This window comes from Rana temporaria, chromosome 2 (genome assembly GCF_905171775.1).
Source record: "Rana temporaria chromosome 2, aRanTem1.1, whole genome shotgun sequence".
Lineage (NCBI taxonomy): Eukaryota > Metazoa > Chordata > Amphibia > Anura > Ranidae > Rana > Rana temporaria.
Genome location: NC_053490.1, coordinates 441647728 through 441672042, shown reverse-complemented (window position 1 = coordinate 441672042; position 24315 = coordinate 441647728). Strand labels below are relative to the sequence as shown.

The following is a 24315-nucleotide window of genomic DNA, read 5'->3' as shown; positions in this document are numbered from 1 at the left end:
ATTTTAACTTGTAAACACCAAATGTCGGAAATAGGCATAGTCATAAAAAGGGATAATATAGCAAACACTGCAGTCTGTTTCACTGAAAGCATCTTAAACCCAGGTTCACACTGAACTGCGATAATGAAGCCGTGCAAGTTCAGCTGAACTCAGCAGCCCGTGTTTTCTGCACACAGGCAAAACATGGATGATACCTGCCTGGTGGACAAGTGGTTAATGAACTAGAGACAGAGCAATCTGACCAGGGTGTTACCTCCTGAAGTCACTCCTACTGTTATCTACTATTTTCTGGTTTATGTATTTTCAGTAAATGTAACCAGGTCAGTAGATGTGACAGCACCGATTAGGCAAAGGTCGTGTGACAAAGGTAAGGCAAACTATACATCTGACTGGAAACAAATATCTAATACTCTGTATACACATCTTACAAATATAACACACACACACACACACACATATATATACATATATACACACACACATATATATATATATATATATATATATATATATATATATATATATATATATATATATATATATATATATACATATATATATATATATATATATATATATATATATATACATATATACATATATATATATATATATATATATATATATATATATATATATATATATATATATATATATACACATACAGACATATATATATATATATATATATATATATATACATACATACATACATACATACATACAATACATATATATATATATATATATCTTTACAAAGTAAAGATAGGGCTCACCCAGTCTTAAACTAGTGCAATGCAATCTGGTCGTCCCACTGACCAAATATAAGAAAAAGTCCATAGGATCACTGCACTTAAAATCTTTTTATTGAACCAAAGTTCAAGCAAACATTACATAATCTGAAAATTCATTAAGTTTGAGGCTCACAAGCTTACACCCTTCTTTAGATCAAAAACACATCTAAAGTAGAAGTCACACACATGGCTTAAAGGAGTTGTAAAGGAAATTTTTATTTTGCCTATTAATGTCTGCAAGGTAGACAGACAGAATAGTGTAATGATTCTGTTAAAAAACTAGTAAATACCTCTTAAATTCCTTCATCTATATCACCTCCGGCGTTCTAGTTTCTGTTCTCTCATTCACTTCCTGGTTTGCATCGTTCGTTCATGTAAGAACTACATTTCCCAGTATGAATTGCGGTACGCCCAGTAATTCACACCTCCTTGAAGTCTCTAACACGTAGAGAGCGTCCTGCCGCACAGATGTAGTTCCCAGGAGCGGGTGAGCAGGTTACTGACCACCACAGTAAAGCATTCCATCACGGTGGTCAGTAAAATCAGACAAGCAGGAAGTGAACAGAACAGAGAAGAAATAGAGCAACTTCTGAGCAAAAACGAATAATGAGGAAGTGAAAAGAGGAATGTCTGCAGGTAAAGGATGCTTACTATGAAAAAAAATGTTTTCCTTTACAACCCCTTTAAATACCTTCACTATTACACATTTTGAATTAATTGTGTGATTAGTCAATCAAATGCAAATTAGATCCTTATCTTATGCATCTTTATGTCACAGGAGGGCAAATGGCTAGCAAAGCGTAGAGCCCTCCCATAGTGTCAACAGAAGCCTTCAACTCATTTAGGCTGTCAAAAGAAATGTGTATAAACATATCACTATCTAGCTATCACATAGTATGAATTACATCCTCGAAATAAATAAATATAAATCCAGATCTGTATTTAATCCCTTTGGGGCAATAGTGTCAAGAAAATTGATCCAATGTACCTCGCACTTTTTTAGAAAAAATTCCCGATCACCACCTCTCCTATTCTTATTTATTCCCTCCAATACCATGAATTTTAATTGGGAGATTGAATGTCCTTTCTTGAAAAAATGTCTCGCTAAGGGCAATTGTACCAATGTATCCCTGATTGAATATGTGTGCCTTGCTATCCTATCTTTGACCTTTTGAGTGGACTCCTCTATATATAGTAACCCACATTGGACATTTTATTGCATATATTACATATGACGATTGGCAAGTGTAATAACCTTTCATTTTAATATCATACCCTTTATCTGCATGGGATATAGGTACACTTGCCTTTAATCATGGAGTTACATTGTATTCACTATAAACTATGGGGCAGAGCCACAAAGATCTGCCCCGGCGCAGCGTATCTGAGATACGGTACGCCGCCGTAACTTACTTTTTTTGTTTAGAATCCTGGTGGCGTAGTGTATCTCTCGCAGCGTAACGGCGCCTAATTCAAATTGGCGAGTAGGGGGGCGTGTTTCATTTAAATGACGCGCGTCCTCGCGCCGAATGAACTGCGCATGCGCTGTCCCTAAATTTCGCTAAATGACGTCGCAAGGACGTCATTTTTTTGGACGTGGACGTAAATTACGTCCATCCCGATTCACGGACGACTTACGCAAACGAAAAAAAAAAATTATAATTAAATGTGGGCTAGATCCGACTGACGTACGTCTTAGTACGCCGTCGGATCTTAGGTGCATATTTACGCTGGCCGCTAGGTGGCGCTTCCGTTGATTTCCGCCTAGAGTATGCAAATTAGCTAGAAACGCCGATTCTCAAACGTACGTCCGCCCGGTGCATTTTTTTACGTCGTTTACGTAAGGCTTTTTTCGGCGTAACGTTACCCCTGCCTCTATAAGGTATACGCAATGTTAGGTATGGACGTCGGGACAGCGTCAAATTTTCCGTCGTTTATGTTGTTTGCGTAAAACGTTCGCGAATAGGGTTTTGCGTAAATTACGTTCTCGTCAAAAGCATTGACTATTTGCGACGTGATTTCGAGCATGCGCACTTGGATACCCATTTACGTGGGGTCAAGATGAATTAACATAAAACATGTCCACATCTTAGTCATTTGAATTTCACGCCCTTACGCCGACACATTTACACATTTACACTTACGGCGCAAATTCTTTCTGAATAAGGAACCTCCCCTCTAAGTTACGGCGGCGTAGTGTATCTGAGATACGCTACGCCTGCCTAAAGATAGGCAGTTCTTTGTGGATCTGGCCCCGTATGCTTGATCGTTCGTCGAAATACGAACGTTACGGGCCGTTCGTGCCAAATTCGAGTGGCGCGTCATGGCCCATAATTCACTGCGGCATTGTTGGCTTATGATTGGCCAAGCATGCACTATGACCCACATGCTTGACTAATCACAGCGCGCAAAAAATGGAGAGCCATAATTGACCAAAGCCAGGGTGGCTTTGGCCAATTATGGCTCAAGGGGTTTAGTACACGCCCCACACTAAAAAAGGCCGCCTGCAGGTCGGCCTTGTGTAGTGTGTTGCAGCGGTGGTTAGAGATCTGTCTAAGAGAGAGAGTGTCTTTTTTTCTAGGTAGATAGAGCAGGCAGGCTAGTCAGTTAAAGTTACAGTGTGTAGAGGATATATATACATCCCAGGTGTTGTACATATATTTATACACTGTATAGTTTAGCTAGATCAGTTCTTCCTAATTTACTGGCAGGCAGTTGATTGTGCTAGCTGCAGTATACTCACGTGGTGTATTGCCTGTGTCCTCTGTAGTTTGCACCTAAAGCTACTTGGTGTGTACTGCCCATGTGCTCTGTAGTTTGCATCTAAAGCTACTTGGTGTGTACTGCCCATGTGCTCTGTAGTTTGCACCTAAAGCTACTTGGTGTGTACTGCACGTGTGCTTTGTAGTTTGCACCTAAAGCTACTTGGTGTGTACTGCACGTGTGCTCTGTAATTTGCACCTAAAGCTACTTGATGTGTACTGCCCGTGTGCACTGTAGTTTGCACCTAAAGCTACTTGGTGTGTACTGCCCGTGTGCTCTGAAGTTTGCACCTAAAGCTTCTGCCCGTGTCCTCTGTAGTTTGCACCTAAAGCTACTTGGTGTGTACTGCACGTGTGCTCTGTAGTTTGCACCTAAAGCTACTTTGTGTGTACTGCACGAGTGCTCTGTAGTTTGCACCTAAAGCTACTTGGTGTGTACTGCCCGTGTCCCCTGTAGTTTGCACCTAAAGCTACTTGGTGTGTACTGCACGTGTGCTCTGTAGTTTGCACCTAAAGCTACTTGGTGTGTACTGCCGTGTGCTCTGTAGTTTGCACCTAAAGCTACTTGGTGTGTACTGCCCGCGTGCTCTGTAGTTTTCACCTAAAGCTACTGCCCGTTCGTGCCAAATTCGAGTGGCGCGTCATGGCCCATAATTCACTGCGGCATTGTTGGCTGATGATTGGCCAAGCATGCACTATGACCCACATGCTTGGCCAATCACAGCGCGCAAAAAACGGAGAGCCATAATTGACCAAAGCCAGGGTGGCTTTGGCCAATTATGGCTCAAGGGGTTTAGTACACGCCCCACACTACTTGGTTTACTCAGTTACATCAGCATCAGGTGCTTGGTAGCTGGTGGTGATCCAAGCCTGATTCATTTTTATGAAGGTCAGTCGATCGACCGAGTCGGTGGAGAGGCGCACCCTGTGATCGGTTACAAAGCCTCCAGCAGCACTGAATGTGCGTTTTGAAAGAACGCTGGATGCAGGACAAGCCAGTAGCTCAATTGCATACAGTGCAAGCTCTGGCCAGTGATCCATCCTCAAGACCTAGTAAGCCAGAGGATTTTCGGTGGGGAAGGTGTCCAAGTCTGATCTTGCCCCTAGGTATTCCCGCACCATGTAAAACAGACGCTGGCGATGGTTGCTGGAACCGGTCATACCTTGGGGCTGCAGACTAAAAAATTGTCTGAACGCATTGGTCAAACGGCCACCGTCTCCACCGCTCCTTCTGTGACTGACCGAAGCCTCAGCAACACGTTGTCCAGGACCAGAATTTTGTAACCACCCAGTCTCTGGAAACGCGTTGCACAGACCTTTCTGCAAGGCCTCCCGAAGATGTTTCATCTTCTGCTCCCTCTGCGCCGGCAAGATAAGGTCCGCAACCTTATTCTTGTAACGTGGATCAAGGAGAGTTGCCAGCCAGTAATGATCCCTCTCCTTGATAGCACGAATACGAGGATCCTTCCGCAGGCTTTGCAGGATCAGGGAGGCCATGCAGCGTAGGTTTGCTGAGGCATTCGGTATGGAGTCCTCTGGGTCACTGAGGACGACATGATCCGCCGCCACCTCATCCCAGCCACGTACAAGTCCATGGGTTCCTTGGGACTGTAATTGATCCCTTGAAGACTGCTGCTGATGCTGAGTGCTAGGCTCCACCTCCATGCTGACACAAGCCTACTCCTCCTCCTTGTCCTCTTCCTGTGTGATAGGCGGGCAAGCAGGAACACTTTGTGGATAAAGGGGGCCTTGAGAGGGCCTTCCTCTGTTCTGCCTCAAGGGCCCTGTCCATTATTTCACGCAGTGTGTGCTCCAAAATGTGAATAAGAGGGACAGTCTCAATGATGCAAGCACTGTCACTGCTCACCATCCTCGTGGCCTCCTCAAATGGTGACAGGACAGTGCATGCATCCCTGATCAAGGTCCACTGGTGTATGGAAAAAAAACAAGCTCCCCTGACCCAGTTCTGCTGCCATATTGGCACAGATACTCATTGATGGCCGCTGCAGCATGGCCAACGTAGAGTTCCACCTGGTGGGAATGTCACAGATTAGGCGGTTCTTGGGCAGGTTGTATTCCCTTTGGAGGTCTGCCAGCCGAGCACTGGCATTATATGACCGTCGGAAATGCACACAGACTTTCCTGGCCTGCTTCAGGACATCCCGTAAGCCCGGGTACCTGGCCAAGATCTGCTGCACCACCAAATTAAGGACATGAGCAAAACAGGGCACATGGGTCAGTTGTCCCTGTCGCAGGGCGGAGAGGAGGTTGGTGCCATTGTCGCAAACCACCATTCCTGGCTTAAGCTGGCCCCTGCAGAGCTGACAGAACCTCTGCCCCAGTGTGGCTCCTGTCTCCCAAGCACACCAGCTCAAGCACCGCATGGCATCTCTTTGCCTGCGTAGCCCCTTGAACGCCTACGGAGCACCGCTGGTTCCAAGGACACATCAGCACAGGAAGAGGCCACAGAGGAAGAAGAAGAGGAGGGGGTGGAGGAGAGATGTGTATCACAACCAGTAGTAGCATTTTGGAGGCGTGGTGGCGGAACAACCTTCAACACTACTGTGCCTTGTCCTGCATCCTTCCCAGCTGTCAGCAGAGTCACCCAATGCGCCGTGAAAGATAGGTAACATCCCTGTCCATGCCTGCTGGACCATGAGTCAGCGGTAATATGCACCTTACCACTGACCGCCCTGTCCAGCGAGGCATGGACATTGCCTTCCACATGCCGGTAGAGAGACGGAATCGCCTTCCGTGAGAAAAAGGGGCATTTGGGAACTGCCACTGAGGTACCGCACATTCCACAAACTCACGGAAGGGGACAGAATCTACCAACTGAAAAGGCAGCAGTTGAAGTGCTAGCAATTTAGCTAAGCTAGCATTCAACCGCTGGGCATGTGGATGGCTGGGAGAGAACTTCTTTTGGCGCTGCAGCAGCTGGGGCAGGGAAATTTGCCTGGTACAATCTGCCATCGGTGTACCGATAGTAGATTGCCCGCATGTACTAGGCTGTGACACACCTAATTCTACACCTTCAGTCCTATCAGTGCAGGCTTCAGAGAGGACTGAGGGTATAGTGGGGTTGGAGATGCCAGCTGATGAGGGGCAAGGGGAGGTCCGCTTTGTTCTTTGGTGTGGGTCTTTGAGGTACGCTTGCCAACGAACTGCATGGCAGGTCGACATACTGTATGTCTGGTCAAGCATGTGGTGCCCAAGCGGGTGATGTTTTGGCCACGCGAGATACGCTTGAGACATATGTTGCAAATAGCAGCAGTGCGATCTGATGCACTCGTCTCAAAAAAGGCCCACACCAAAAACTTTAGGAATAACGCTGAGACACAGCAGCGCCCTGCACATGCGTAGCTCTGCTTTGTGATGCAGTCGGTGTGTGCTGCCTTTAAGCTGGCCCCTGGAGGGCATCCTGCCTCGTTGGAGATGTGCCTGTGCCTCCTTCTCCTCCTCCTCTCTCCTATCAGGCACCCACGTAGAGTCAGTGACCTCATCATCCCCTCCCTCCTCATCACTGTAGAAAACCTGGCAGTATGCTGCAGCTGGGGGAACATGACTGCCAGATTGCTGTCCTTCTTGGGCACCCCCTCTCTCTGGGCTCATGTTACTGCCTTCCTCTATCTGTGTACCATCATCGGAGCCCTCAAAACGCTGCGCATCCTCATGCAGCATGTATCTAACACTGTGTTCAAACAGTTCGGGGGACTCCTCAGGAGGACATGGTGGGGCTAGGGAAGGAGTGAGTGATGCCATTTAGCAGAGGTAAGAGGACGCCTTGGCAGCTACTTTGCCAGACAAAGTTCCCTGAGCCTGGGTGAGAGAGGATGAGGAGGACGAGGACGGCTTGGTCATTCACTCTACCAAGTCTTCGGCATGTTGCGGCTCAACACGGCCAGCTGCCGAAAACAAGGACGAGTGTGTCCAATAGCCACGTGCTGATGAGGGTGCACTGTGTCCACGACCAGCACTGTTTTCTCTAGATGCAGAGCCTGCTTGCCCTCGTGACTCTCTGCCTCTCTTTGTTGTCCTTCCAGACATACTAATGGCCTGCAGAGGACAAAGGCAGTACACACACCTCGTAGCTTTAGGTGCAAACTGCAGAGGACACGGCCAGTACACACCAAGTAGCTTTAGGTGCAAACTACAGAGCACACGTGCAGTACACACCAAGTAGCATTAGGTGCAAACTACAGAGCACACGGACAGTACACACCAAGTAGCTTTAGGTGCAAACTACAGAGGACACGGGCAGTAGCTTTAGGTGCAAACTACAGAGGACACGTGCAGTACACACCAAGTAGCTTTAGGTGCAAACTACAGAGCACACGTGCAGTACACACTAAGTAGCTTTAGGTGCAAACTACAGAGTACACATGCAGTACACACCAAGTAGCTTTAGGTGCAAACTACAGAGGACATGGCCAGTACACACCAAGTAGCTTTAGGTGCAAACTACAGAGGACACATGCAGTACACACCAAGTAGCTTTAGGTGCAAACTACAGAGCACACGTGCAGTACACACCAAGTAGCTTTAGGTGCAAACTACAGAGGACACAAATGGGCACTGACTGGCAACATGGATAAATCAGTGCTGCCCACAGTGTCCATCAGTGCCACCCCACAGTGTCCAGTGCCACCCCACAGTGCCCATCCATGCCCAGTGCCCACCTATCAGTGCCCATCTGTGCCACCCATAAGTACCCACCAGTGCCGCCCATGAGTGCCCATCTGTGCCGCCTATGAGTGCCCATCAGTGCCGCCCATGAGTGCCCATCAGTGCCGCCTATGAGTGCCCATCAGTGCCGCATACCAGCGCCGCCAGTCAGTGCCCATCAGTGCCACCTCATCTGTGCCCGTCAGTACTACCTCATCGATGTCCATCAGTGCCACCTCATCGGTGCCCATCAGTGCCGCCATATCAGTGCACGTAATTGAAAGAGAAAATTTACTTATTTACAAAAAATTAACAGAAAAAAATAAAAACGTAATTTTTTTCAAAATTTTCAGTCTTTTTTTTAGTTGTTGCGCAAAAAAAAATACCACCAAATACCACCAAAAGAAAGCTCTATTTGTGGGGAAAAAAGGACACCAATTTTGTTTGGGTACAGTGTAGCATGACCGCGTAATTTCCATTCAAAGTGCGACAGTGCTGAAAGCTGAAAATAGGCTTGGGCGGGAAGGTGTGTAAGTGCCTGGTATGGAAGTGGTTAAACAGAAAATAGTTTTCTCCATGAACAATTTTAAGCAGAACAAGCATAAAATCTATTTGTTAATCATTATAATGATGAGACTGTACCAGCAGCAGGATTAGACCAGTTGTATACTCGATTGTTAGTATAATCATCTCTATCTCGTTCCAATTTGGTACGTTTGTGCAATTCCACTGTCTTTCTGAAAGGTCAGGAAGGGGGTAAATCTTGCAATGGTCAAGTGGTTAATATACATTTTTTTCCCTACTTACTAAAATGTAAAGGCAGCCTATTGGTTGATCAAACACTTTTGAAAACACTGGGGAAGCTCCATTAAAATTGCTGGATTGCTGGTTTACTTGTCATGCCAATGGCCACCATTACCGGCCGGCGCGGCACGGCGCGATCGCGCGACGGGGGAGGTGGGGGCGAACAGAGACACAGGATACCCCATCCTGTGTCTCCGTGCGCCCCCACCTCCCTCGCCACGCGATCGCGGCAGGCCGCGCCGCCCGGTAATTGAGGCCGCGGCTTTGTGGCCTTCTGCAGGCCTAAGCTTCCTTCTGTGATTTGGCTCCATCTTGTGGTGGCCATTGGCATGACAAGTAAACCAGCAATCCAGCAATTTTAATGGAGCTTCCCCAGTGTTTTCACTTCCATCTCCTTCCCTCTAATTTGAGCCCCCAAACATTATATATATTTTTTATTCTAACACCCTAGAGAATAAAATGGCGATCGTTGCAATACTTTCTATCACACCATATTTGTGCAGCGGTTTTACAAGAACACTTTTTTGGGGAAAAAATTCACTTTTTTTTTATTAAAAGATAAGACAACAGTTAGCCCAATTTTTTTTATATTGTGAAAGATAATGTTACCCCAAGTAAATTGATACCCAACATGTCATGCTTCAAAATTGCGTCCGCTCGTGGAATGGCGACAAACTATTAACCTTTAAAATCTCCATAGGCGACGTTTAAAAAATTCTATAGGTTGTATGTTTTGATTTACAGAGGTCTAGTGCTAGAATTATTGCTCTCGCTCTACCAATCGCGGCGATACCTCACATGTGTGGGTTGAATACTGTTTACATATGCGGGCACTACTCACGTATGCATTCGCTTCTGCGCGCGGGCTCGGCGGGACGGGCGCATTTTCTGGCTCCTAACTTTTTTAGCTGGCTCCTAGATTCCAAGCAAATTTGGCAAACCCTGAATTAAAGTGATTGTAAACCCTTACATATACCCAGTGCAGTGGTGGCCTCGGGTGATACATCACCAATGATGAAATCAATCCTACTACATAAGTTGTACCAGTTTATCCGTAGTCTTCACTTCTCTGCATCTATTCAAAGTCCAGAATTTATAATGCTTGTCTGAGCTGTCATAAAAAAGGGGCAGAGAGCTGAAATCACGCTCTGCAGAGCTCAGTGAGGAGAGCTCTGACAGCTGATTGCAGGGAACGGACACCCCCCCCCCCCCCCTTCGCACAGCACACAAGAACAGAGCTGAGGCTGTCAATCAGTTGGAGGTTCCTCCCCTGTAACCTTTTTTTTTCTCTTGGTGTCAGGAAAACACTTGTCAGAAGTGATTCATGCTGATAGCAAAGGAATAAAGCAGCAGACAGAACTGATACTTACCGTAGTGCTCTTGAGATAAGTACCCACTATAGAAGGATATGCTTTGTTCATATTTTATGTCTGAGGTGTACAGCCAGCTGCAGTGTTTACAACTGTTTTCTAGGACAGTAAACACATAACAATTACCCATTTGAATAGAATTTGCATACAAAGGGCCAGATTCACGTACAGCGGCGTATAATAGAGAGGCAAGTACAGCATTCACAAAGCACTTGCTCCCTAAGTTACGTCGGCGTAGCGTAAATGGGCCGGCGTAAGCCTGCCTAATTCAAAGTAGGCAGGTAGTGGGCGTGTTGTATTTAAATGAATCGTGACCCCATGTAAATGAAGCGCCAAACGAACGGTGCATGCGTGCGCATGCTCAGAATCACGTCGAATTTACGCCCTAAGATACGACGGCTCAATGGCAACGACGTGAACGTAACCTACGCCCAGCCCCATTCACGTATGACTTACGTAAACAACGTAAAATACGACAGCTGTTCCGACGTCCATACCTTTGCATGGGTTGCGCCACCTATAGAGGTGGTTTATCTTTACGCCGGATGTACGCCTTACGTAAACGGCGTAGCTTACTGCGACGGGCGCAAGTACGTTCGTGAATCGGCATATCTCGCTCATTTACATATTCAACGCATAAATCAATGGAAGCGCCCCTAGCGGCCAGCGTAAATATGCACCCAAGATACGACGGCGTAGGAGACTTACGTCGGTCGTAGGAAGCCAAATTCAGGCGTATCTTAGTACAAGAATACGGCGCATAGATACGACAGCGCATCCATGGAGTTACACAGCGTATCATTAGATACGCCGGCGTAAGTCTTTCTGAATCCAGCCCTAAGAGTCTACCAATTCTGTTGTACTAGTTCAGGAAATCTCCAATTTAAGTGTAAGTGGCCTGCTTATATCTATATGTTCTGAAAAACGGAAGCACACACACATATATATTACGCATACAAATACATATCCCACCTTTGGTGGCCTGTCCATTAGGGCTGCACAGGCGCAGCCCCCCTATTCATGCGTCCGGCTCCCTGATCTACATAGACAATGGATTCCAATGGGAGGGGGGAGCGGGGGGGTTGAAGCACATAATTAGAGCCAGAGGCAGTTGTGTGACAATAGCAAATTAATATTCGCTATTTTCACACTAAATCTCCTCCCTGCCAATCAGGAATCGGGTATCACGAGACCCGTTTCCCGATTGGCCAAAACATCAGGCGATCCTATTGGACGCCTAGCGCCTAGGAGGAGAGAGGAGACACACGGCGAAAGCTGCTGTGCCGGAGATAAGGACACCGGAACTGGTGTCTGCCACCTGCCACCTAGATCGGGTCCGCCATGCTGGAGCAGAGGACACCGGAGCCACTGACCTAGATAAGGTAAGTGCTAGACCGACCGGCAGGCAGCGGGCTGGGGGTGGGGAGGGGACAGTTAGTGCCCCCCCAAAAATACACATCAGCCACCACTGTATTCTACACATGACTATGCCCACTTAGGCTATGCTCCATGTTTTGGGGTCTTGTGCTGTAGGTGGAAAGGCAATTCTGGTATCTCACTGGTCTTTAAATGAAAGCCAGAGCATAAACAAAAAAATCATAAACTTTAACCTCCTCAATACAGGGCACTGTACTGCGTACACACGATCATTTTTCGGCATGAAAAAAAACGTTGTTTTTAAAAAATGTCATTTAAAATGATCGTGTGTGGGCTTCACATCATTTTTCGGGTTCTGAAAAACGACAAAAAATGTTTTCGAACATGCTGCATTTTTTAACGACGTTTTAAACGATGTCGTTTTTCGGGTTGTAAAAAATGATCGTGTGTGGGCTAAATCGACGTTAAAAACCCGCGCATGCTCAGAAGCAAGTTATGAGACGGGAGCGCTCGTTCTGGTAAAAATACCATTCGTAATGGTGTAAGCACATTCATCACGCTGTAACAGACAGAAAAGCGCAAATCGTCTTTTACTAACACGGAATCAGCTAAAGCAGCCCAAAGGCGAATAGAACTTCCCCTTTATAGTGCCGTCGTATGTGTTGTACGTCACCGCGCTTTGCTAAATCGTCTTTTACTAAGAAAGGAATTCAGATAAAGCAGCCCCAAGGGTGGCGTCATCCGCATGCAACTTCACCTTTAGAGTGCCATTGTACGTCACCGCGTTTTGCTAGAGCATTTTTTAAAAGCGACCGTGTGTGGGCAACGTCGTTTTAATGATGAAGTTGGAAAAACGTTGTTTTTTTCTACATGCCAAAAAACTTTGTTTTTTTTATGACGAAAAATGATCGTGTGTACGCGGCATTACACCCCCTTCCTGCCCAGGCCATTTTTTAGCTTTCAGCACTGTCACACTTTGAATGACATGCTACGCTCTAACAATGTTTTTTTTTTATCATTTTCTTCACACAAATAGAGCTTTCTTTTGGTGGTATTTAATCACTTCTGGGTTTTTTATCTTTTCCTAAAAAATCAGAACATTTTGAAAAAGGTTTTCTTAGTTTCTGTCAGTAAATTTTGTAAATAAGTGATTTTTCTCCTTCACTGATGGGCTCTGATGAGGTGGCACTTATAGGTTGCATTGATGGGCACTGATGAGGTGGCACTGATGAGGTGGCACTTATAGGTTGCATTGATGGGCACTGATGAGGTGGCACTGATGAGGAGGCACGAATATGCCGCAGTTATGGGCACTGATGATATGTGGCACTGATGGGCACAGATAGATGGCACTGATGGGCGGCATTGATGGGCAGCAGTTATAGCCAGCACTGACTAGCATCATTAATGGGTACTGATTGCTGGCACTTGTGGGCACTCTTTGCTGGCACTGGTGGGTACTCACTGCTGGCACTGGTGGGCACACTACTGGCACTAGTGGGCAATATTTAAGTTTATTTTGCAAAGCAAATATACAAAAATCAAATACTTTCAACAGGGTACATTCTGCTCTGTACTGCGACGCAGCGCATAAATACACTACATATCAATACAGTTCCAGGCATACAATTAAATTACATTCATTCAACCCATTCTGCGGTATGATGCCTGATGTGTTGCGCAGAGTTGTGAAACCCCCGAAACATCACATCATGCATGACGCCGCATTACCCTGAAAACAGTAGTGTCAAAAAAGTCAATGTCAGTGTAAACATACAGGCGGGGAAGGGGAAATCTTCAGACGTCCTCTTCCTCCTTAAAGTCCATCAAGGTATAGTCTCTCAGCAGGCTGAAGATCAGTCTGCGACAGTCCTCGATGGACATCCTCTGCCGGTGGTGTACGCTGGCACTAGTGGGCACTCACTTCTGGCACTGTGGGAACTTTATGATTACATGCCTAGATGTCCTCTGTGAGGAGATGCCACTGATCGACTCTCCTCTCCTGTCAGTGTGAGGCAAGAAGCGTCGATTACTGGCATCTCTGTGTTTACATATGTAGTGATGCGATAGTTTTTTTGCCCATTTGCCAAGTGTGTACTCTTGTTGTGCAGTGTTTCTTTGCCCTTTTCCAGTATGGTTGCTGTGCTCTCTGTCTCACCAAGGATGAGGTCATGAAGAATAGCAAAAGATGGCAAGGGGTTTTGTGGGTAAGTGGGTGGAGAGAGACAGACATGTGAGGAGAGAAAGGACAATGGATTCCTGCTAAGAGGACACAGGCTGTGTAAGTGCTGTTTCACTTCACTGAGAGTGAGACAAACATAGAGACTGTTAATGATTTCATGTTCCTGTTTGGAAAATTCTTTATGTTGGATGGTTCACTGAATGTTATTTCTTCAATACATGGACTTTCAAATACAATGCTGTGTGGATTACTGTCTATGTGAAGATATAATTCTCAATTGGGATTTCACTTGCTATTCACAAGCTCCAATTGAGTGGAGGCACTGTGCTTGTTAACCACTTCACCCCCGGACCATATTGCTGGTCAAAGACCAGAGCACTTTTTGCAATTCGGCACTGCGTTATTTTAACTGACAATTGCGCGGTCGTGTGACGTGGCTCCCAGACAAAATTGGGTCCTTTTTTCCCCACAAATAGAGATTTCTTTTGGTGGTATTTGATCACCTCTGTGGTTATTAGTTTTTGCGCTATAACCAAAAATAGAGTGACAATTTTGAAAAAAAATAATATTTTTTACTTTTTGCAATAATAAATATCCCCCAAAAAATATATTAAAAAAAAACATTTTTTTCCTCAGTTTAGGCCGATACGTATTCTACATATTTTTCGTAAAAAAAATTGCAATTTGCGCAAAAGTTATAGAGTTTACAAAATAGGGGGTATTTTTATGGCATTTTTATTTATATATTTTTTTTAGTAATGGCGGCGATCAGCTTTTTTGCTTTTTTTTTTGGTACTGCGACATTATGGCGGACACTTTTGACACATTTTTGGGACCATTGGCATTTTTATAGCGATCAGTGCTATAAAAATGCATTGGATTACTATATCTGCTGCCGTATGGCTGGTCGGAAAGCAGTTAAAGGGGTTGTAAAGGAAAATAATTGTTTTCATAATAAGCATCCTTTACCTGCAGACATTCCTCTTTTCACTTCCTCATTCGTTTTTGCTCAGAAGTTGCTCTATTTCTTCTCTGTTCTGTTCACTTCCTGCTTGTCTGATTTTACTGACCACCGTGAAGGGAGGCTTTACTGCGGTGTTTAGTAACGTGCTCACCCCCTCATGGGAACTACATCTGTGTGGCAGGACGCCCTCTACGTGTTAGAGACTTTAAGCAGGTGTGAATTACTGGGCGTGCCGCAATGCATACTGGGAAATGTAGTTCTTACATGAACGAACAATGCAAACCAGGAAGTGAATGAGAGAACAGAAACTAGAATGCCGGAGGTGATGTAGATGAAGGAATTTAATAGGTATTTACTCGTTTTTAACAGAATCATTACACTATTCTGTCTGTCTACCTGGCAGACATTAATTTTAGCCCAAAAATGTTTTCCTTTACAACTCCTTTAAAGATCCTGTCCTGATCACACAGATTATGAAGACTCTGCTCCTAAAATACTATACAGGTGGCGCCATCATACCTCAGTAGCCACAGAGAGAGAAAAATAGTGCTACACATGTAACCGGCTGTGATTGGAGACAGACGATCACATAGAATCGGGGTCACGCTGTGTCCTAGCATATGACGTCCACCCAGAAGGAGAACCACACTGCCCCACCATAATTTGACGGTGGGCGGGCGGCAAGTGGTTAAAAAACAGAACAGGATGGAACAAAGCTGATGTTTTATGAGTCATTGGCTTGTGATTAATTGATAAAAAAAAAAATGTAAACAACAACCCAGAATTCATTCATTGCAAAGTGAAGGAAATTGCACAACAAGTTTTAATAAAAATACAGGACAGTTACATTTTATGTAACTTTTTTAGTTTTGGATAAAATGGAGAATAGTAAAGACGTGTCTGATTTTTTTTGTTTGTTTTTTTCATCCTTTTTAGGGTGCTTTCCCGTTACCTCCTTTCCCAAAACACAGTAGGAAGCAAAGGGAGAGCTCATAGGTAAGTGTCAACTGACAAGTTTTCCCATTAAAAAAATGTCTTTCAATTTCTGTTCCATTGACAACTTTGGATTTTCCATCAAATTCTGTACAGGAGACAATAGTCAAAATCCAGTAATCCTGTCTCACCCTGCTCTGCACATGCTCAGCTGCTCTCTATTTTCAGGCACTGTGCCTAAAATCAGAGGGCCAGATTCACAGAGATTCACAGAGATTTACGTTACTCCGCGGCGGCGTAACGCATCCCATTTACGTTACACCGCCGCAGGTTTACAGCGTAAGTGCCTGATTCACAAAGCTCTTACCTGTAAACTTGCGGCGGTGTAACGTAAATCCGCTCGGCGCAAGCCCGGCTAATTCAAATGGGGCAGGCACCATTTAAATTAGGCGCGTTCCCGCTCCGAACGTTCTGCGCATGCTCCGTGTTAAAATTTCCCGACGTGCTTTGCGCGAAATTACGGCGCCCCGACGGTTTTTTTTAAAATGCGACGTGCGTTACGGCGTTTCGTATTCCTGGACGTCTTACGCAAAAAAAAAATCGAAATTCGACGCGGGAACGACGGCCATACTTTAACATGGCTGATCTAAAGATAAGCCATGTTAAAGCAGGTGTAACTTTGCGACGGGTAAAAACGACTAGCGACGACGTACGGGATTGCGACGAACGCGCGGATCTTCGTGGATCGCTGTAACTAGTCATTTGCATATTCTACCTGTCGGATCTTATGGCTATCTATGCGTAACTGATATGAATCAGTCGCATAGTTAGGACGGGCGGATCACAGAGATACGATGGCGTATCAGGAGATACGCCGTCGTATCTCTTCTGTGAATCTGGCCCAGAGCAACTAGAGGCCAAACTGCTGACAGCCGAAAGAATTACTGTTGCTCATGGGCTCTGGGCTTCAGCAAAAAGGCAGCCTCCAGAAACAGGAACAAAGCTGGAGGCAATTTACAGGACACACTAATGTGGTAGCATAATTCTTAAAATAGAATGTATGTTCCTTGTAAAGGAACATTATTTTAATATAGTTGTTATAGGTTACTTTAAGTTTAAGAAAAGTGATAATCTGTTTTTTTTTTCCAGATTCCAATTAAGCTGTCATTATTCTGCGAGCATGGCCAAGGATCTGGTTTACCTGGTGACAGGCGGTTCTGGGTTAATTGGTGAACATATTGTAAAATTTCTGCACAAAGAAGAATATGTGAAAGAAGTGAGGATTTTTGATGTTCATGAAGGTGGATTTATTAAACAGTTAGAAGGAGGTATATATATATTTTATTTTTTATTTTATTAACCTTCTTTCAAACTTTACCATCTTACTTAAAAATAACAGTCACAAAATCTTGCTTTATCTCTGGAGCCAGGCACGAGGTAGGTGTAGACGTCAGTGCTGCAGCCTGGGGTGCTGATCCACAACAAGAGATACTGATCAACAGTTGAATGGTGGTTTGCAGGTGTATTTACATCTCTCACATCTACACTTTTATGTGATGATACAAAATGATAGATGAAGATTGCATTCCATATGAAACGTTATTACTATGTATTTATTTATGTTTTCAGAAAAAATACGTTTTTATTTCTGAAACTTTGAGCTGTATATATTGTGGTTGGTGAGTTGGACGTTAGGTGATAAGAAACTGAAAACCTAAAAGGATCTAAACAGATGGGGGTTATTTACGAAAGGCAAACTACAAGTGCAAAGTGCTTGACATTGCACTGAAAGTGCACTTAGAAGTGCAGTGGCTGTAAATCTAAGGGGTAGATCTGAAATGAGGGGAAGCTCTGCTGATTTTATTATCCAATCATGTGCAGGCTAAAATGCTGTTTTTTCCTTGCATCTCCCCCTAAGATCTACAGCGACTGCACTTCCAAGTGCACTTTCAGTGCAATGTCAAGCACTTTTCACTTGTAGTTTGCACTTGAAGTGCAAAGTGGATTTGCCTTTCGTAAATAACCCCCATTGTGTTCCATGGTCTGTTTACAGTCAGGTCCATAAATATTGGGACATCGACACAATTCTAATCTTTTTGGCTCTATACACCACCATAATGGATTTGAAAATGAAATAATAATAGGGGTGGTAGTGACACAGCCCCAAATCCACAAAAGTGATATGGTCCAGAAATATTTAGACAGAATAAAGGTGGATAAAGCACCTGGGCCTGATGGCATCCACCCACGGATACTAAAAGAATTGAACTCTGTCATTTCAAAGCCACTGTATCTAATTTTAGGGACTCATTAATGACGGGAATAGTACCACTGGATTGGCGCAGGGCCAATGTGGTGCCCATATTTAAAAAGGGAACAAAGTCTTTACCAAGTAATTATAGACCTGTTAGTTTAACTTCTATAGTTTAGTTAGGAAGATACTGGAGAGATTAATAAAAGACCACATGGATGAGTTATTGCTGGAAAAAAACTATTTAAGCAGCAGACAGCATGGATTCATGAAAGACAGATGTTGTCAGACAAACCTGATTTATTTTTATGAAGAGGTAAGTAAAACCTTGGACAGAGGCATGGCAGTGGACGTGGTATACTTGGATTTTGCAAAAGCGTTTGATACAGTTCCGCACACACGGCTCATGTGTAAGGTGAGGTCTACAGGATTGGAAATATCAGTTTGTAAATGGATAGAAAACTGTCTGAAAGACAGAATTCAGAGAGTAGTGGTTAATGATTCTTACTCTGAATGGTCAAAGGTTATCAGTGGTGTACCCCAAGGTTCAGTGCTGGGACCCTTACTTTTTAATATCTCTATAAATGATATTGGGTCTGGGATCAAAAGTAACTTTTCTGTATTAGCAGATGACACCAAGCTATGCAGTGGAATAACGTCCTTACAGGATGTCTCCAATTTACAAGCCAACCTTAATGCTCTGTATAATTGGGCGACTATGTGGCAGATGAAGTTTAATGTTGATAAATGTAAAGTCACGCACTTGGGGGCTAAGAATATGCATGCATCATACATACTAGGGGGAGTACAACTGCGGGGGATCCGTAGTGGAGAAGGATCTGGGGGTTTTGGTAGATCATAAGCTCAATAATAGCATGCAATGCCAAGCTGCGGTTTCCAAAGCGAGCAAAGTTCTTTCTTGTATTAAGAGAGGTATGGACTCCAGAGAGAGAGATATCATTTTGCCCCTGTAGAAATCATTAGTAAGACCTCATCTGGAATATGCAGTTCAGTTGTGGGCACCAGTTGTCAAAAAGGATATCGGGGAACTGGAGAAAGTGCAGAGAAGGGCAACCAAACTGATAAGAGGCATGGAGGAGCTCAGCTATGAGGAAAGATTAGAAGAACTGAATTTATTCACTCTTGAGAAGAGGAGATTAAGGGGGGATATTATCCACATGTACAAATATATAAGGGGTCCATATAGTGAACTTGGTGTTGAGTTATCCACTTTACGGTAAACACAAATGACAAGGGGGCACTCTTTACGTCTAGAGAGAAAGGAGATTTCATCTCCAAATAGGCCTGGATACTTTCCTAAATGTACATAATATAAATAGGTACTAAGATTTGTAGGTAAAGTTGATCCAGGGTAAATCCGATTGCCTCTCAAGGGATCAGGAAGGATTTTTTTCCCCTGCTGTAGCAAATTGGATCATGCTCTGCTGGGTTGTTTTTTTTTGCCTTCCTCTGGATCAACTGTGGGTATGAAGTTGGGTGTATGGGATTGTACTATGTTTTTTATTTTGTTTGTTTATTTTTTTTGTGGTTGAACTGGATGGACTTCTGTCTGTTTTCAACCTGACTAACTATGTAACTATGAAATGAAACAAACACGATGTGCTTTAACTGCAGTCGTTCAGCTTTAACTTAAGGGCATTTACATCCAAATCAGATAAACGGTGAAAGAATTACAACAGTTTGTACATGTGCCTCACACTTTTTAAGGGACCAAAAGTAATGGGACAATTGGTTGCTCAGCTGTTCCATGGCCAGGCGTGTGTTATTCCCTCATTATCCCATTTACAATGAGCAGAAAAAAGGTCCAGAGTTCATTTCAAGTGTGCAATTTGGAATCTGTTGCTGTCAACTCTCAATATGAGATCCAAAGAGCTGTCACTATCAGTGAAGCAAGCCATCATTAGGCTGAAAAAAACAAAACAAACCCATCAGATAGATAGCAAAAACATTAGGTGTGGCCAAATCAACTGTTTGGAACATCCTTAAAAAGAAAGAACGATTGGTGAGCTCAACGACACCAAAAGACCCGGAAGACCATGGAAAACAACTGTAGTGGATGACCGAAGAATTCTTTCCCCGGTGAAGAAAACACCCTTCACAACAGTTGGCCAGATCAAGAAAACTCTCCAGGAGGTAGGTGCATGTGTGTCAAAGTCAACAATCAAGAGAAGACTTCACCAGAGTGAATACAGAGGGTTCACCACAAGATGTAAACCATTGGTGAGCCTCAAAAACAGGAAAGGCCAGATTAGAGTTGGCCAAACAATATCTAGAAAAGCCTTCATGGTTCTGGAACAACATCCTATGGACAGATGAGACCAAGATCAACTTGTACCAGAGTGATGGAAAGAGAAGAGTATGGAGAAGGAAAGGAACTGCTCATGATCCAAAGCATACCACCTCATCAGTGAAGCATGGTGGTGGTAGTGTCATGGTGAGGGCATGTATGGCTGCCAATGGAACTGGTTCTCTTGTATTTATTGATGATGTGACTGTTGACAAAAGCTGCAGGATGAATTCTGAAGTGTTTCAGGCAATATTATTACCTGCTCATATTAAGCTAAATGCTTCAGAACTCATTGGATGGCGCTTCACAGTGCAGATGGACAATGACCTAAAGCATACTGCCAAAGCAACCAAAGAGTTTTTTAAGGGAAAGAAGTGGAATGTTATGCAATGGTCAAGTCAATCACCTGACCTGAATCCGATTGAGCATGCATTTCACTTGCTGAAGACAAAACTGAAGGGAAAATGCCCCAAGAACAAGCAGGAACTGAAGACAGTTGCAGTAGAGGCCTGGCAGAGCATCTCCAGGGATGAAACCCAGCGTCTGGTGATGTCATCGCGTTCCAGACTTCAGGCTGTAATTGACTGCAAAGGATTTTTCAACCAAGTATTACAAAGTGAAAGTTTGATTTATGATTGTTAATCTGTCCCATTACTTTTGGTCCCTTAAAAAGTAGGAGGCACATATACAAACTGTTGTAATTCCTACACTGTTCACCTGATTTGGATGTAAATACCCTCAAATTAAAGCTGAAATCTGCAGTTAAAGCACATCTTGTTTGTTATATTTAAAATCCATTGTGTTGGTGTATAGATCCAAAAAGATTAGAATTGTGTCGATGAACCCAATATTTATGGACCTGACTGTAGATCCTTTTGGGTTTTCAGTTTCTTATCACTTCCAAGTGCACTTTCAGTGCAATTTCAAGTGCACTTTGCACTTTTACTTTGCACTTGTAGTGCAAAGTGGATTTGCCTTTAGTAAATAAACCCCAATGTCAGGATTCATGGATTAACCACCAAACCATTACTATAAAGCAAACATTTGGTACTAAAAAAATATGGTGGGTTATTTACAAAAGGCAAATCCACTTTGCATTGCAAGTGCAAAGTGCACTTGAAATTGCACTGCAAGTGCAGTCGCTGTAAATCTGATGAGTAGATCTTACATGAGGGGAAGCTCTGCTGATTTTATCATCCAATCATGTGCAAGCTAAAATGCTGTTTTTTATTTTCCTTGCATGTCCCCCTCAGATCTACAGTAACTGCACTTCCAAGTGCACTTTTAGTGCAATTTCAAGTGCACTTTGCATTTGTAGTTTGCACATGCTGTCCAAACTGAAAGTAGAATATCTTCACTCTCACCAGTTATGCACCCTTTGATGACTGATGTGTTTCTCACGAAAGATAGAAAGGGGATGATCTTGAGGGTGTACGCTAGGCTACTATGTTCCACACATGATGCTTCTAAACTTCCCTGTAGAAAGGGGTGGGAAATGGATTTGGGTCTCATCGACGGAGAACAAAGGGATTTATGCTTAACGCCTGCTCCATTGGTATCGGTTTCTGTTTTGCACAAATTGTCACACTTATTTTTGCTGCATGGAGTGTACAGGACACCTGCTCGACTGCATAAATTCAGTCTCAGAGACTCTGCGTTATGTCCAAAATGTTGCAGACATGATGAAGATGTATTGCATATGATGTGGAAATGTTCTTCCGGTACTGGAACTATGTTCTATCCACTATATATTTGGTATTTCAATTTCCAATTCCGCATGACCCCGTCGTTTGTCTGCTTGGTGCCTTGCAGATCCCCTCACTTTCGCCAAATGGCCATACTGCAGTTTTTCATTTATTATACGTAGCTCGCAAGGCGATTGCAGATCTTTGGATAACTCAGAGAGTACCAACAGGAGAACGATGGGTAGAACTGGTAAACAGTATGCTGATACGTGAAAAAACTCACCTACCAGCATAGAAATGTCCTTAAAAAATTCTACTCAATGTGGCAACCTTGGCTGGATACCCCAGGATTGGGTCCAGCCCAGCTGGTGAAAGACAGACTTCTACAAATGTGATCTGTTAGATCTAGAGTAAAGATAGACCGATAGAATTGATTCTTAGTTTTTTGGAATCGATGTTCCCGGAAAACGAATATGTTCTTGGGAAGAAAATGGTTTTCTTTTCTTTTTTGTCTACCTTTTGCACTACTTTTCACAGTTCTGGAACTTTGAGCTGGAATATTATACATTGATGTTGGGATATGGTACAGCATTATTTATGAGTATGCCAATATTTCTGTATGAGATGGAGATGTTTAATTCTTTAGCTTTTTGTTTGTTAAAATGATATGTAACAGAGCCTGTACTTTTTGCTGCACAAGAACTGTGAATAACTGTATCTCTGTTTGGTTTTTCAATAAACTTCTTTTCTGATTTAAAAAAAAAAAACTGGGCATTGTCCAAGTAGGTACATAACATTTTAAACTGAGATATTTAGATTTGATATAGGAACTGTAAATTAATTAGCTTCATGTGTGAACAAGGGGCTGAGGAGTAAGTGGAAAGGTCTGACCACACAGATCTCTGTTGACCGGCCCAGTGTAGGAAGGAAAAATGTAATAAACATCAGAATTGTTATAGGCAACACTTCACTTTAGCTTCTATATGATAGATAATCTTTAAGTTCTAAATCTTGTTTGTTAATGTCTTCATATTCATGCTTGTATTTCTGTCTATTGCACTATAGGTCCTGCCATTACCTTCATTAAAGGAGACCTTACTAACTATAACCAAGTTCTGGGAGCTGTCAAAGGTGTTCATGTTGTCATTCATACAGCTGCTCTTGTGGATGTTTTGGAGGAACATTCCTTTAAGGAACGTGAGGCTATAAATGTTGGAGGTGAGTTTAAAAGGAATATAAAATCCTACACATGTTGAACTGCATTATATGATAATGTTCTATACGTACTGTAGCACCCTCTAGTGTGTGTGCTAGATGTAGTATAGGTTATTGTTAGTGTAGGTAAATTTATTTGGCTCAGGGCTAAGCCTAAACTCTGAATCTGGATCAGGGTTCAGTAACTTAGGGCTGGATGACTCCTGACTCCTGGCAGCTCCTCTGATGCCTTCCCCTGTTTCTGGGACATTGGAGAGTGTTCTAGAGCTAGTGGGCAGAATGTTAGGAGGAGCTGCCTAGAATATTTATGAGGCCTCAGCTAATCCCTTTGAAGTGGGTTGGCAGGGGGCAGAGCTTACCTCATAAATAGGCATGAGCTATGCCAGTGGGGGCAGTCTGGTGGAAGATAGAGATATAGTGTTGAGGAGGCTGTCGTGGCCCTCAAGGGTGCCCCTTGGGCTGGGGCTTGGGTGCTAATAGATCCTGCCACAACACATGGGAGGAAGCCCTTCCTGGAGGCATGGAAGCGCAGAAGTAGGCCTGATTTTGCACTCTTCAGCTTTAGTAAATAAACCCTATATGTCACTTGGGACTGTAGATATAAAAGGGGAGAGAAGAAATCTCCCAGACAGTTGGCACTACAACAAGTGTTTCCAGTGGAAGTCCTGTTCTAGTGATAAACTCAAAATGTTATATTTTCTCTCCCTTTCAGTCCCAGTGACAATGGTCACCAGCACATCATCTCGGTCTAGAGTAGAGGTCGACCGATATATCGGTTGGCCGATATATCGGCCGATATTTGGCGTTTTTAAATTAATCGGCATCGGCCGATTTGTGCTTTAAAAATGCAGATTTAAACTTCAGCACCGCGACTTGCAAAAAGCTTCTGTAATAGAAGTCAATGCAAGTTGCCTGAAGCTTCCCGTAGAAGACTTCTCTCTCTCTCTCCTGGGCAGCCTGCCAAGTTTTAGAAAAGATATACAATGTTGCTACTTATCAATGAAC

The 24315-nt window shown here is 43.7% G+C and overlaps 1 protein-coding gene across 3 annotated transcripts in view; it reads left to right on the top strand.

Annotated features, from left to right (window-relative positions):
- The first annotated feature begins 270 nt into the window (after window positions 1-270).
- LOC120927623 (3 beta-hydroxysteroid dehydrogenase type 7-like) overlaps window positions 271-24315 on the top strand; it is a 58944-nt gene continuing 34899 nt past the window's right edge. Inside the window, exons 1-4 of one of the 3 annotated variants that reach the window (XM_040338423.1) lie at window positions 271-367; window positions 15855-15914; window positions 17001-17179; window positions 23161-23313. In XM_040338423.1, coding sequence (XP_040194357.1) covers window positions 17032-17179; window positions 23161-23313 — 301 coding nt within the window. In that variant the 5' untranslated portion in view covers window positions 271-367; window positions 15855-15914; window positions 17001-17031. Of the gene's footprint in view, window positions 368-13961; window positions 14054-15854; window positions 15915-17000; window positions 17180-23160; window positions 23314-24315 lie in introns of those variants that run through there. The other 2 variants (XM_040338424.1, XM_040338425.1) reach the window with 2 other exon arrangements.